The sequence below is a fragment of the Rutilus rutilus genome, assembly GCF_951802725.1.
Source record: "Rutilus rutilus genome assembly, chromosome: 10".
Classification (NCBI taxonomy): Eukaryota; Metazoa; Chordata; class Actinopteri; order Cypriniformes; family Leuciscidae; genus Rutilus; species Rutilus rutilus.
In genome coordinates, this window is record NC_140215.1 from 10,161,398 (window position 1) to 10,175,372 (window position 13,975).

The following is a 13,975-nucleotide window of genomic DNA, read 5'->3' on the forward strand; positions in this document are numbered from 1 at the left end:
AATTTCGCAATGAGCGTTATCGTCGTTTGTTTTTGATTACTAGAAGAATCCTTTTGTGACTACAGTCAATGAAAACATCAAGCAGACCAAACATGCCATGAGATATTTGGAATATTTGTGGCAAGGTTTTGAACTGTCGGGTTAGAAAATATCCATACATATTACGTGACAAATTCAGATGATTCCTGTGATTTCTGAAGAAAATAGATCCAAACAACGGATCCCAAACATTTTCTCTTTCAGGTTGGATAAGGAAGGAGGGTTTTCCTGAGAGCTGCTCTCAAGGTTTGTTTTGCTTACTTCTCCCAAAGTGCGTGTATAGGCTTGAAGCACAGTGAAACACTACTCTGAACATAATTTGGTTGTAATGTGCATTCAGTCCACCAGGTGGGACTACTATACTATTTTGGATTTGGAGTTGAAACAAAAAGTGCACGTCAACAATAATACCTCATCTTTGTGTAGAATAATATTATCATGTATATTTATATGGCATGCCACGTCACATAACACCTGGAACATTGACTTAAGATTAGAAGAAAAAAAAAAGAAAAAAAATTCATAATAACATTTAGGCATACTCAGGCAATCAAAATAAAAGACAAAATGTGTTTATTTATGCATCTTTTTTACTCTTGTCTAGTTTCCATATAATTGCACTTCTCAATACAAAAAAGCCCTTTGCATATTTTTTAGATAATGTAAAATGTTAGAATGACAACATTAGGCTAAAGAAAAACCGAGAGCATGCAAATATCTGATGAAGTATTAAGCAAACAAAGCATAAATAGGCTATGTATCCCTGAATACAACATATATAACATCAAGCAATTTCTGAATTTCTACTGTACATTTGCACTATGTAGAGTCAATATAGTATATTTCTGAATAATCAGAAAGAAAGGAAACATGATGCACTCCTGCAACACGTCAAAGGGGAGAAACTGGTGTTGCAAAAATCACTGAACCCCTTTGAAATACAGGGAAAGTAAGGAGGGAAATGTGAGTTTGTGGTTTGCAAATGTCAACATAATTTCATTTCAGGGTAAAATGATCCATTCAAATCAACCATTCTGCAAAATATATTCATATATCATTGACAATTATTGTATTTTATCCATCCACATTTCAGAACATTTTTTTATTTTTTTGGGAGCTGTCCCAACATTGCTTCCCCATTAAACTGTGCCAATAAATGGATCTGCTGCCAGAAGTGACATAACCTAAACTGAATGATTAAGAAAGAGGAAATTTCAGGGTTTATAGTTTTTTGCCAGTTGCAAGTATAGACAACAGCTGCACTGCTTGATGCCAGCATATTGCCAAGACAAAGCAACACCTGAACCTAAAGTCTGTGACTAAAATGCCGTATCCTACTGTTGTTTCGCTGGTGATGTTCAGAAAAACACTGGTTGAATTCAGTTCATTGCAGAAACCTCAACTTCCAGATAACATGGATTCAAATAGAAAGAAGAGTTTGTCGAAAAACAAGTACACAAAGAGTCTAATGTGCGTCATCCATATCAAAAAAGGCTGCTGGGCAGGAACAATCCAGTTCTTATTGCAAAGAGTATACTGTTGCAGTTTCTGGAAAAAAAATATGGCCATGGAACTGGACAAACAATGTCAGAAAAAAAAAAAAGATTACAATTGTTAAGAATAGGATTGCATCCACCCAGTCATAAGCAGTGGATTTACTGGTCCTTTCTATGAAGAAAACATACAGTAGACAAATAACATCAGAATAGCGGTAATAGAAACTACAGTTACAAAAAAAGTTAATGTTAACAATGAACAAAACCATTTTTCCACTAGCCACAAAGAGGAAGAAGTTTCTTACATACACAATGAAGGTGTGAAGGTTCCATCCCTAATTTAAATACGTTTAGAATGGGAGAAAATGACAAACATCTTTAAACTATGGAGAAGTAAAAGTACTTCTGTATATTTCAATGCACAAAGTGAAACACTACAGAAATTATATCTTTATTTGAGACGGAAATTAGATTTTATCTAAATCATTTCCACCTTTTTGAATGACTCATTGTGGTCAATATGTTAATGCTTCCTTGTTGCGTCCACAACTCAGTGGAAAGTCTTTTGAGCCATTACTTCATCCATCTTTTATTTGTATTTCAAAAAATTAAAGGGCACCACATGACTATGGACACTGGTACAAAAACTAGAATGCCAGAATTGTTATTTTCATGTAGGCCTACTCACCCTCTATGACTTTCTTTCTTTCTTTTTATTGCATACTCCTGAACAAATAAAAGTAAAGTGAGTAATAAAAAAAGTGACATAAAAGTGACCATATTAGGCTACTCGTGCAGTTTATTCCAAGTCTTGTGCGTTGTTACTCTCAAATCAAATTTTGAGCCATTACGAACCTTCTCAGGTCTGACGTCAAAGACGTTTGGTCACGAGAGGCGAGTCACGAGAGAACGACTACGTTTTATGGATGGCCGTAAAGACACTTTTATTTTTAGACGTGTACTGACGAGATAAAGAAATATTTGTGTTTACGGCCTTCCACAACGTTTGGCGCAAATGGTGTTTTAGTCGTTTGTAGTAAATATATTTGCAGTTCATTTTGGGATTTCTACTGAAGGGGAAAAAAAGAGAACAATTTACAATCTTAAAACATAAAGAAAACATGTACAATTATCCAAATATAAAGCTCCTTCTTACATTATAAAAGGGCAAAAAGTTAAATAAGAAAACGCAAATGACCACATTTCCTAAGGTAGGATCGGTCAGTTTTTAAGGTCAGGCTTAGTGAAGGGTCAAAATGTCACTTTTGGGTGAACTATTCTTTAATATATAAAAGAGTTGAACAGGTACAAGCAGCACAAGAAATCAAACTTTATTTCTCCTTTATATTACAATACAATTCTGACTACAACGCCAGATTAATTTGACCATCCACATGAGGAGGGGAAAATACTAATGAGTTAGGAAAGCAGTCTCTGATATTAAAGATTACAAATAAAGCACATCTCACAAGAACACACATTAGTTCAAATAAAATGAACACCTGGCACCAGGTGAAGTCCATCCTCTCATGCATCACTAAGCATCCATACAAACACATGGGAGGTCTTCAGATAATACTACAGTATCTTTATCTGAATCAGAAAACTTAAATAAAATAAATTAGAAAACAAACAAGGCAGCACAGCATTTTATGATTATTACTGTTGTTCAAACAAACGGTAATACCTTGTGGCAATATTTGCTACATTTCACACAAATGCTGCATCCAGTAATATTGTTTCAAACTCCTACCAGCATGTGCACAGGTTTAGTTCTCCAGCGTAAATCTCACAATGTTAATTTCTATAAAACTAAACCACTACAAAGCATTAAAGAGATTGTTTACCCAAAAGATGTAATAATGTCATCATAAACTCGCCCTCATATTGTTCCAAACCCATATGACTATCTTTCTAATGTGTTCTCACAGCTCTATTCCATACAATCTTAAGTGAATGTGGACCAGGGGACCATAATTCATGATAACTGTCAATAAGTCATGCACTATATTCAAAGTCTTCTGAATCTGAAATCATTTTTGAGTCAAAAGCAGTTTGGACATTATGTTACAAATAACTCCTTTAGTGTGTTTTGGGTGAGAAAATGGTGACAGAATTTTTCATTTTGGGGTGAACTATCCCATTAACTTTTGATGAACATACTCAAACAGACTTCCAAGATACCCCATCACTCACCAAAACTTAACAGTACAAACCAGTTGGATACATTATTCCAAGAATAAATATGATACATTTATGGCTTTTTCCATTTGAGATAATATCTGTGTGACAAGTTCATAGTGCAAACTTTTATGATATAAAAGTTCTACTGTACTTCAGGCATCTTATGTGTTATTCTTCATTTGTCTAGTTTAAATTCACTGAATCCACTTAAGAATAAACACTCTGTGGCGAGCTGACAACATCAGCTCATCAACTCCACACCAGAAACTAAAATCTTATTGTGGCACTGTGTTCAAATGCTAAATTGACCTGACAGGGCTCTGCGGCTTTCTTCCAGTCTCACAGATAATGGTCTTTTCCTGCCAGCTCATTTTCACATTCAAAGGCCTTTAGTGGTCAGTATCCAGCTCCAGAATCTGCGACAGGTCCAACCACGGCAAGAGAGCTTATATGCAGCATTAAGAATGAAACGCCTGCTGCCTAAGGCCGTCAGAAGTAGTCCCTTCGCCGTGAATCATCGCTCATGAAGGAAGGGTTCCACTGAGCTGGGTAGATACAGGAATGCCTTGAACCGGGGAGGCCGGAGAACGGATACAGACCATTACGCTCCAGGTCAGCATTCCTCAGTGCAGGCTAAAAGAGATAATATCAGTCATAAATTAGTTAATCATGTGGAAAATCCACCAATTCAGGATGTGCATGGTCATCTGAAGTGTTTTTTCTTTCCTGGTTTTATTTATTTTTAACCAAACATCATGAGACAGACTCAAACTCGCAGTGCCGTGGCTCAGCTCTGGTTTTACAATACAGTATAAATGATCAATGAAATCTCTGGAGGTCAAACATAAAAGTTCAAAAGATAAGTGCATATGAACACATACCGAGTAATAAATGTCTGTCATTTGCAGGAGATTTTTGGTACTGCCGTTCTCCTGCATCTCAATAGTCTCTCTGCCCCACTCCATTGACACACGGTTACTCTTAGGAAACTCTGCGTAGGGCGACATCTGAAGGTCTCCACTTTTGAAGATGATTTTGTTGATGTCATTTTTGTCCTTTCTGAGGATGCAGTGCAAAAAAAAACTTTTTAGACATTATTGTCACTATTTGTGTGTAACTTAAGGAGGAAGTTGCCATTTTTTATTATGATCTTACTTGCAGCAGGTGACTATAAGAGCAATGACGACAATCAATAGAAGAGCTCCTCCAGCAGGAGAGACCACCACGGCTATCAGCTTATAGACTGTTAAACACAAGATTATTTTAGCGACATAAAAAAAATTATATTTATTGGCAGTGAAACACATAAGTCTGAAACTAATACAATTTACTCACCCTCAAGCCATCCTAGAGGCTATGTCATATATGACATTCTTCTTTCAGCCAAACACAATCGGAGTTATATAAAAAAATATCCTTGCTCTTCCAAGCTTTATAATGGGAATGAATGGTGCCATTTTATTTTTTCGAAGCCCAAAAAAGCGCATTCAGCCATCATAAAAGAAATCCATACGGCTTCAGGGGGTTAATAAAGGCCTTCTGAAGCGAAAGCGATGCGTTTTTGAAAGAAAAATATCCCTATTTATTATAACTTTATAAACTATAATAACTGGCTTTTGGTAACGGCCGTACGTGAGTCGAGTTCCGGCTGAAGAATGACCTCTGATCTGACGCATGGCGTCTTGACAAGCGCGGGAGAGCAGAGGATAGAAAAAAAATCACAAATTAGAAGTCTAAAACAAGAGTTTTTAAAGAGAAATGGTTTTTTGGGCTTCAAAAAAATGGTACCATTCACTCTCATTATAAAGCTTGGAAAAGCCAGGATATATGTTTTTTTTTAATATAACTCCGATTATGTTTTGCTGAAAAAAGGAAGTCATATACACCAAGGATGGCTTGAGGATGAGTAAATTATGGGATAATTTTGACTATTTACATCTATTACTCTTAAAGCGTTTATAAATACAAAAATAATATAAATTAAAATAAAATCTTACAATTATTGCAGTTGAAACCTCCAAATCCAAACATGCACCTGAAGAAGTTAAAAATAAGTTTATTTTTTGCAAAAAAATACATATGTACAAAACAAATACGAACAGACTGCCAGTGAAAAGTTTGGACTCTATTGGCTGAATTTGTTTCCCATGATCTTAAAAAGCTTTTGATCTGAAATTGGAAATGGATGAGTTGGACCGGATAGTGAAGGAAAAGCAGCCAACAGGTAACAAGCATGCCAAGAATAAATGGGAACTCCTTCAAAACTGTTTAAAAAGCTTCTCAGGTGGCACCTCATGAAGTTAAGAGAATGCCCAGGGTGTTCAGAGCTGCAATCTAACCAAAGAGTGGCTATAATGAAGAAGCTAATTTTAACATAATTCCCATACTTCCATAATATAGAACAAATTAGTATGTCCAAACTTTTGACTGATTGTTTACAGTGATATTTGCTTAACGCATTAATAAACCACATACTTACTCAACACAGCTGCCATTAACAAGCTTGAATCCATCTCCACAGCCTAAAAAAAAAAAACATGTCAATTTTTAAAGATATGTAAAATAAGAAACTTGACATTTATTTGAACAGTGGCACTACACAAAATCCCACATTTTAATTATTCAAAGAACTGAAAAGGGACAAGAGTATGTTGTACCTCTGCAGGTCAAGTTGCCTTGGTCCTTTTTAATGTACCCTGGGTGGCTCTGACAGTGTGGGATCCCGCTAGTGTCTGTGCACACAGAGTGCAAATCACACGTATTCTGAGCCAAGCACAGGCTCCCCACTAAACAGAAAGAAGTGCTTCAGAACAAAGAGATAAACAGAGCCACAAAGAGCTTTCCAAAATATTATTGTAGAGGCCAAATGAAAAAGCCCCCTCAAGACTGTGTTATCCGTGTGTATTGCGTGATTATCATATCTCTGAAGTGGTGGAGTAGAGTGGAGGATAAGAAAAGAGGGAATGGATTTGAGATAAGAGTATGATGCTGAATGGTACCGTGATATGAGAGCTGGTGCTGAAGCTTAATGGTACAGTGTGAGTACGTCCGGCTGCAGTTGCTCAGGGACATCTGGATGCTGTTGTTGACATCCGCGCTGGTCACATTGGAGGAGAGTGAAAACATGCTCACCACTGAGATCTGCACACCTTCTCCATCTCTGCACAGGGCAAATGCATTCACATACATGTGAGAAAAAAAATAAAAAATATTCACACCCTGACTTGAATTCAAGTCAGAAATGAAATTATGAATTTATATATGATAGGAATATGAATTACTGAAATTATTATTATTATTATTATTTTCAGCATTAAATTGCTCAAACTTGACAGTAAAGACATTTGTAATGTTATGGAAAAAATTGCGATAACAAGAACTATTTTTATTTTAAAGTATATTATAATCGAAACCAGTTAAATTATAATTACTATTTTACTGTATTTTTGTTCGAATAAATGAACCACTGGGTGAGCATAAGACCTTTCAACAACATAAAAAAATACATTTGAACAGTAATGTAGTAATGTATTTAATAATGTGGTAATGCCTACTGATGACAGCACATATATATCTACCGCTGTATAAATGGTACAGAAAAAAGATATTGACACTGGATTGACACATCAGTAGTTGCATAGTACAGTATGACCAATTAAATTGATTTGTGTGCCCCGTATGGCCCAATTTTCCTGCTGGGTCTCTGGAAGATTAGTAGGAACTCACATTTTATCCAAAGTGGAGCGTCTGTAACCATGGAAGGTGGAGAGAGAGGCATTGAGCTGAAAAAAACAATTCACAAATGTATCAAATAAACCTCAACTCCATGTTCAATACATCAACATATCATGCTCACCCAATTACCTCTCTATTTCCATAATGGTTGCTATATAACATTAGCTGCATTGATTTGGCTGTGTGGTTGTAAGGGGGAGAGGTCAGATGTGAAATGCAGCATATTGTTGCGTACCAGTTGTAGGATCTCTCTGTGGAGCTCATGCAGACCTGAACTTCCGAGACGCATGGAGTTGTTGACGGTGAAGTTGCCCAAAAATGTCTTCACTGCAGGGTAAAGCCAAAGCAAATAAAGTGAGGGTTCAGTTATCACTGAAATGCCTTTATATTTTCTGGATATTATTTTAGTGTGGACAACTGACCACCTACCTTGCGTACAACTGCGGCCATCCTCCAGGTCAAAGCCCAGGGCACATTTACAGCTGAAAGAGCCACTTGTGTTGATACACACTGAACCCTGGGGGCACGGCCTATTCACACACTCATCCACATCTACAGAAAAACACAACACCTAATCGATCCATGTTCATTTTTGTCACCAACTCTAATGGAAACATGTATCACATTACTAATATACATATTGTGGCATGTGGTAACTTGTTTAAAAAATTTAAGAAATTGGAAATACATAGAAAACTAAAATAATGTAATTTATAATGTAACATTGTATTACATTCTGTGTTAATATATATTTGTCAGAAAACCTCTATCTATCCTAAACCTAGTTCAACTGTGATTTGAAAAGTGCCTGGGGCTAGCATGAATAAAACCTTTCATTTGATATTACAGCATTAGTGATCCCAAAGTCAATTCCTGTTCCTGTTTGTCACTGCCCTCTTAAGTTACACCATTAAGACTTGTAGCTTGACAACAATGGCCCAATTTAGTTGTTAGTGTCCATTAAAGTGGGCTTCTTACCTTTAGTGCAGAAGGGTCCGGTCCACGCAGGGAGACATTGACAGTGGTAACTTCCCTCGGCTGATCGAACACAGTGGCCTCCATTTGCACAGGTTTTAGGCTCACACACATGACCTACAGAGGAGAAAGAGATTGTTAGAATTGTTCTGAAGTAATTCAAATGAACAGGTGAAGTCACAAACATTGTATATTATCACTTAATATACAATTACTAGTCTGAGTCAAAAGAGCCAACCCAATTCTCTCTTTCAATGTAAGTCTATGGGACTTTGTCAATTTTATTGTCTGCTAAGTGAAGATTTTAGGGATAATCCACACAAAAGTGAAAATTATGTCATCATTTACTCAACCTGTGGAACATGAAAGAAGATCATTTGAGAAATGTTGCAGTTTTTTGTCTTTGGCCTCTAATGTTCTTTTAAATATCTTCTTTTTTTTTGTTCCACAGCAGAAAGTCATACAGGATTGGCACGACATGAGGATGAGCAAATGAAGACAGAAGTTTCATTTTTGGGTGCACTATACCTTTAAATCTAATCATTTCGAAAAAGAAAAAAAAGTAACAAAATGATTATTGTAATAAATATGAAATATTATTTCAATTTAAAATAACTATTTTCTATTAGCCATAACTCCAGTCTTCAGTATTAAATGATCCTTCAGAAATCATTCAAATATTCTGATTTGGTGCTCAAGAAACATTTCTCATTATTATCAATGTTGAAAATGGTGTGCTGCTTAATAATTTTTGTGAAAATCATGAAACATTTTTTCATGATTCTTTAATGAATAGAAAGTTTAAAACAACATTTATTTGAGATATAAATCTTTTGCAACATTATAAATGTCTTTGCTGACACTTTATATCAATTTAATGCATGTTATAACACTTTATTATTTATATATATATATATATTAAAAAAAGCACCAAACCTTTGAATGGTACAGTATATACATTTTATATTGAATATCTATCTAGAGTTCTAATATCTGTGCATCGGTGCAATAAGCACCATTGATATTACCAACAAAAATGGTGATTTGAATGTTGCACATCACTGTATAAATACCAAAAGTCGAACATACCTGTTGACGCTGTTGACCTAAAAGGCATCTGCACAGTTGTGGTTCCCATCTCTGTGGTGCTTCTGTCCGTGTGATTCCTGGTGGTTACCGCCACAGTGGTCCTGGTCGGGGTGCTTTTGCTGTAAGGGGTTGTTGCACGTCCACCATGAGCAGTAGTGTTCCCTGGCGTGGCCGTGCTAGTTTCTATATGCAAGGTGGTGACGTCAGCAGAATCAGATGTGCTGGGTGCCTGTGGTACACCAGTACTGGAGGTGGGCGGGCGCTGGGTTGTGGAGGGTGTCGTCCGCAGCACCTGAACGATATCAGTGGTAACTATGGTAGAGTGTTCTGATTGTGCTTGCTGTGTGGTGCTTGGTTGAAGCTGACGGGTGGTGACGGGAGGAGGCATGGTAGTGAATGTGTTGGTAGAACTGTAGACAGTAGATGCCTTGTCAGTGGCTTCCTCTGTAACCTGTGTCCTCTGAGTTGTTGGTGTGGTAGATGTTGGCACGACTTCCGTGTTTGTCTGATCATCGGTTTTGGAGACGAAGGGCGTTTGGCTAGTAAGGAACTTGAAATCCGAGTCATCAACTGTGGTGGCTACATCTTTACGCACTGGGGGTGCAGTAGTCAGGTCCTGAATGGTCGTCTCCTCCACTGTATGGGTTGGAGACCCTTCGGATTCCCCACGGCCAGTGGAGCTGACAGATCTGGTTGAAAACTCAGTGGAAGCACCAGTATCCACTGAATAAGTTACTGTGGAATCACGGCTCTGTTGGGATGTGCTAGTGGCATTGGTGTGTTCGCCAGAGGTAAAGGGTGGGATAGATGAAACAGAGTCACCGGTTTCTGTATAAGACGTTCCACTGCTTACCGATGTGACATCCGTTTCCTCTACACTTCTATTGATCACTGTGAGAGGGGCTGTTGAATTTGGATTGTCATTATCAGACACCTGCTCAAAGGTCTGTCCTGTGACACTAGGCTGTCCTGTCTGTGACTCAGTGCCTTGGGACAACGTTGGCCGTTCGGTCTCCAAAGAGTGGCCTTGAGTTGCATTGGTGGCATTATGATCTTCAAAAGTGGGCTCAGTCTGATCAGACACTGTAGATACATCTACTGTTTCCTCCTTGTCTTGGGTGACTCCTGATGTCCTCTGCTCCAAGCTCCCAGCAACAGAGGAGTTGGAGTCTTCCGTGTACGCAGAGGTGCTGTTGGAGATCACCGAAAGAAGTGTGCGTTCTCCGACTCGGTTGGTGGTAGAAGTGAAGGTGATATCAGTGCTAGAGAAAGAGTCGGTGGTGTCCACATCTCTCACGGAAATGTCTCGCACTGTTCGGGTCTCTGTCACTGGCTGGTGGCTGGTGATGCTGTGCGATGCTACTGATGAACCCTCCCATTGGGCTGTGGCATTATGGGTAATCTCTTTGTCAGACCGCAGATGCTCAGTGGACTCATCTGAGACCATCCTAGTCGCCCAGTCTGCTGTATTTGTAGAGATGAGTAAAGGTTTTTCTGAATGTCCTAGTTTGGAAAAAATAAAGAACAATAAAATATGGGAAACTATGTATTTAAAACTATCAAAACATTTAATAATAATGAAATTCAGGATGGGGAAATTTGAGAAGCATGGCCACTAGGGTGCGCTTCATGTGGTGTGAGCCTTGGGAAACTTTATGAACTATGTGAGATGTTTTCAGAAGTGACTGCGGATGTAATGATTTTGGGTGGAGAACAATTGGCAGCCAAGCTCGTCTAACCTAACAAAAGATTGAGCCCTAAAAATGGAGGGGATCTGACCCATTGGGACCTACTGTTTCCTTCCTTCAGCTGACCTAGCAAAGTCCATATTACAGCGTTGTCACTGCCTGCACTGAGTTCATACACAGGCAAAACTATAATCAAGTGAACCGCTGACTGGAGCAGGATGCTTTTTGATGCACACATATTTAAAAAGGGTGACCTTTTTAACCTAGCATTACCTTTATGGTCAACAAATCAGACCTGGATACTCTAATATAAATGTTCACTTTCATTTAGATTTGCTCTTTTAAAAATCAGTTTAATAAAGTACAGTAAGACATACTTTTGTAGCTTTGTTTCTTAGTAGGAAATGGAATCATGGCTTTGTCGTACATGGCTACAAAAATCATTATACTTCTGGTATGTAGAAGTCCATTTGAATCTAAATGAGCTATTGTGAAATGAATACTTCCACAATATTTAGATCTGTTGAAGACCGAGATGGATTCAAAGTTGATTCTAGTGTGGAAAGCCATGATTTTTGGTCATTTCAAATTCTAAAAATTGACTCACATGCTGAAAATGTCTCTTTCACCTTGCATTACAGAGATGTTTCAACATAAGATCTTTCAACTTGCATTATGTTCAGGGCCATCCAGTCAACTCTAACTGATGGGGATAGAGACAGGCCTAAAACAAGCTGTTTTACAGAAAGTAGATTAACATGATCTGCTTTCCCAAAAGCATCGTAAGCCTAAGTTGATCGTAGAACAATTGCCACCAATGGTCTCTACCATCAACTTAGGCTCATGATGCTTTTGGGAAACACAGCCCTAAACAATATTGAAAGAGATCAAAAAAGAAAGTGAAATACAGGTTGTTGTTATTTTTGGTCAAACCCAGTGCAGAATGATGCAAAATAAGAAAGATTGGGCTCAATCACAGTTGTAAGTTTGGATATTTTTGGCTTGCTAAACAAAATACAAACTCTCAACTCACTATTTTATACTTCCCTTTATTTTTTAAATATGTTTTAAAAGAGGTGAATTTTTCGCAGAACATGTCCTTATTATGCATGTGGAAAAAAAAAAGCTAGAATAATGTGCCACATAACTGATATCCCAGCTGGATCCAATGGCACATGAAAGATTATTAACAGAAATAATGGTAGCAAATCCTCTGATGTCTTCAATGCGATCTGAGGCTACAAAAAGCTCATTGGAAAGTACTGTTAAATCCATATGGGGGTTTTTAAGGGCAATTCTGAAACCGATACCTATTGTAGAAAGCTGTGTGGCCGACGGCCACTATAATGCAAATCCATAATGATAGCAAAACTTCTTTATATATTTACTCAACATTCAATACAAAATGTTTGTGGAGTGGATTATATCAGAGTCAATTCAATGCATTTATTTAAATTCACTTAAGTGCACATTTGATGCCAAAATTACATGGAACAGAAGTATTTTAAATTAAATCACCCAAAAAAACAACAACTGCAGACTGAATAGAATTCATTGGCTCAAGAAAGTGGAACAGTTTATGAACCAGGATGTTCATGAGCCAAGGAGGTCATTCATTAAAAGAGATTCTCTTCCAAAAACTGAGGAAACAAGAGTGCAAGTAATCTTATTAATTTTACTTCATACCTGATGCTTCAGCTGCATAATAAAAACCGTTATTTTTACTACTGGGCTATTGTAACTTCAATAATAATAATTATTATTATTATTATAATTATAATGCATTGCATTGAGACAATCATTTATTGTATAAATATAAAATATAATTTGGTTTTTCTGTGTTTTACACAATTCAGTCTTTAGAACATAAGCAACGTCTGATTGGAGGTGGAATCTTTATAATCTTTCTTATAACTGCAAAAGTTGTTTCAACACAATACTGCTTTACACCTGAAAACAAACTTAGTCATATCTACGTTACACAGACTGTAGAGCGAGGCTGTTGCAGAAACTAGTAAGCTGCCTAGACAACACTTTTGGGCATCCACAGGCGCGTGGAAGTCTCACCCGCTCGCGTCCCAGTGATGGACACACTGGCGGGAATGTCCGTCATCTCCCCCGGTCCACTCGGTAGATCCACAGCTGTAGCAGTGGCCTCTCTCCCCGGCCAGGGGGACGTTTGTTTTAAACCAGCTGTTCGGGTCAAATAAGTTTCGGTACTCAACGGGTTATCGGTGTCCGCGTCTGTAGAGAAAGTTTCGGCAATCACAGTATTTAGGACAAGCATAAAGACCGTGAAAACCACACGGTGAGCGCTTCTCGCCACACACGTTTCCATCATAAAGAATTCCTAATAAATAAAACGCCAAAGTGGTCCGGGTCACCATCGGAAAGTGAGTCCGTTTAACAGTTTCCCATTAGTAAATTCCTTATGTTGGTTTTAAAGTTGGAGATGAAGGTTTAGAACTGTTTTATTTCAGACAGCGAGAGTGGGAAACCGGAGCAGTGGGTGACTCCTCCCCCCGGGCAGGCGAGAGCGGTTTCCACCCCATTCCTGGATGAACGCACTCACAAATGTGTGCTCGATTCGGTTCAGACATTCAGGTGGGATTCTTCTTTTCCCCCCATCAAGTCTAAATCAAAACCCAGTTACCATTAACATTATACAAAATAATATGCTCCCCACTTTTACACATTTCTGTGCATTAAGACATTGAAAATCAGTGTCACAGTAGTGACAATGCAACCTGACATTATTAAGAGTTAGCA

At 37.9% G+C, this 13,975-nt stretch overlaps 1 protein-coding gene across 1 annotated transcript; it reads right to left on the reverse strand.

Annotated features, from left to right (window-relative positions):
• Positions 1 to 2,850: 2,850 nt before the first annotated feature.
• Positions 2,851 to 13,732, reverse strand: heg1 (heart development protein with EGF-like domains 1). The gene is made up of 13 exons (XM_084420612.1): positions 13,274 to 13,732; positions 9,519 to 11,021; positions 8,433 to 8,546; positions 7,884 to 8,006; positions 7,690 to 7,781; positions 7,446 to 7,501; positions 6,719 to 6,879; positions 6,377 to 6,505; positions 6,199 to 6,241; positions 5,717 to 5,754; positions 4,875 to 4,962; positions 4,601 to 4,778; positions 2,851 to 4,352 (listed from the first exon to the last, which is right to left on the reverse strand). The coding sequence occupies exons 1-13, from the start codon at positions 13,545 to 13,547 to the stop codon at positions 4,209 to 4,211; spliced, it is 2,943 nt and encodes a 980-aa protein (XP_084276738.1). The 5' UTR covers positions 13,548 to 13,732; the 3' UTR covers positions 2,851 to 4,208.
• Between the last annotated feature and the right edge of the window lie 243 nt (positions 13,733 to 13,975).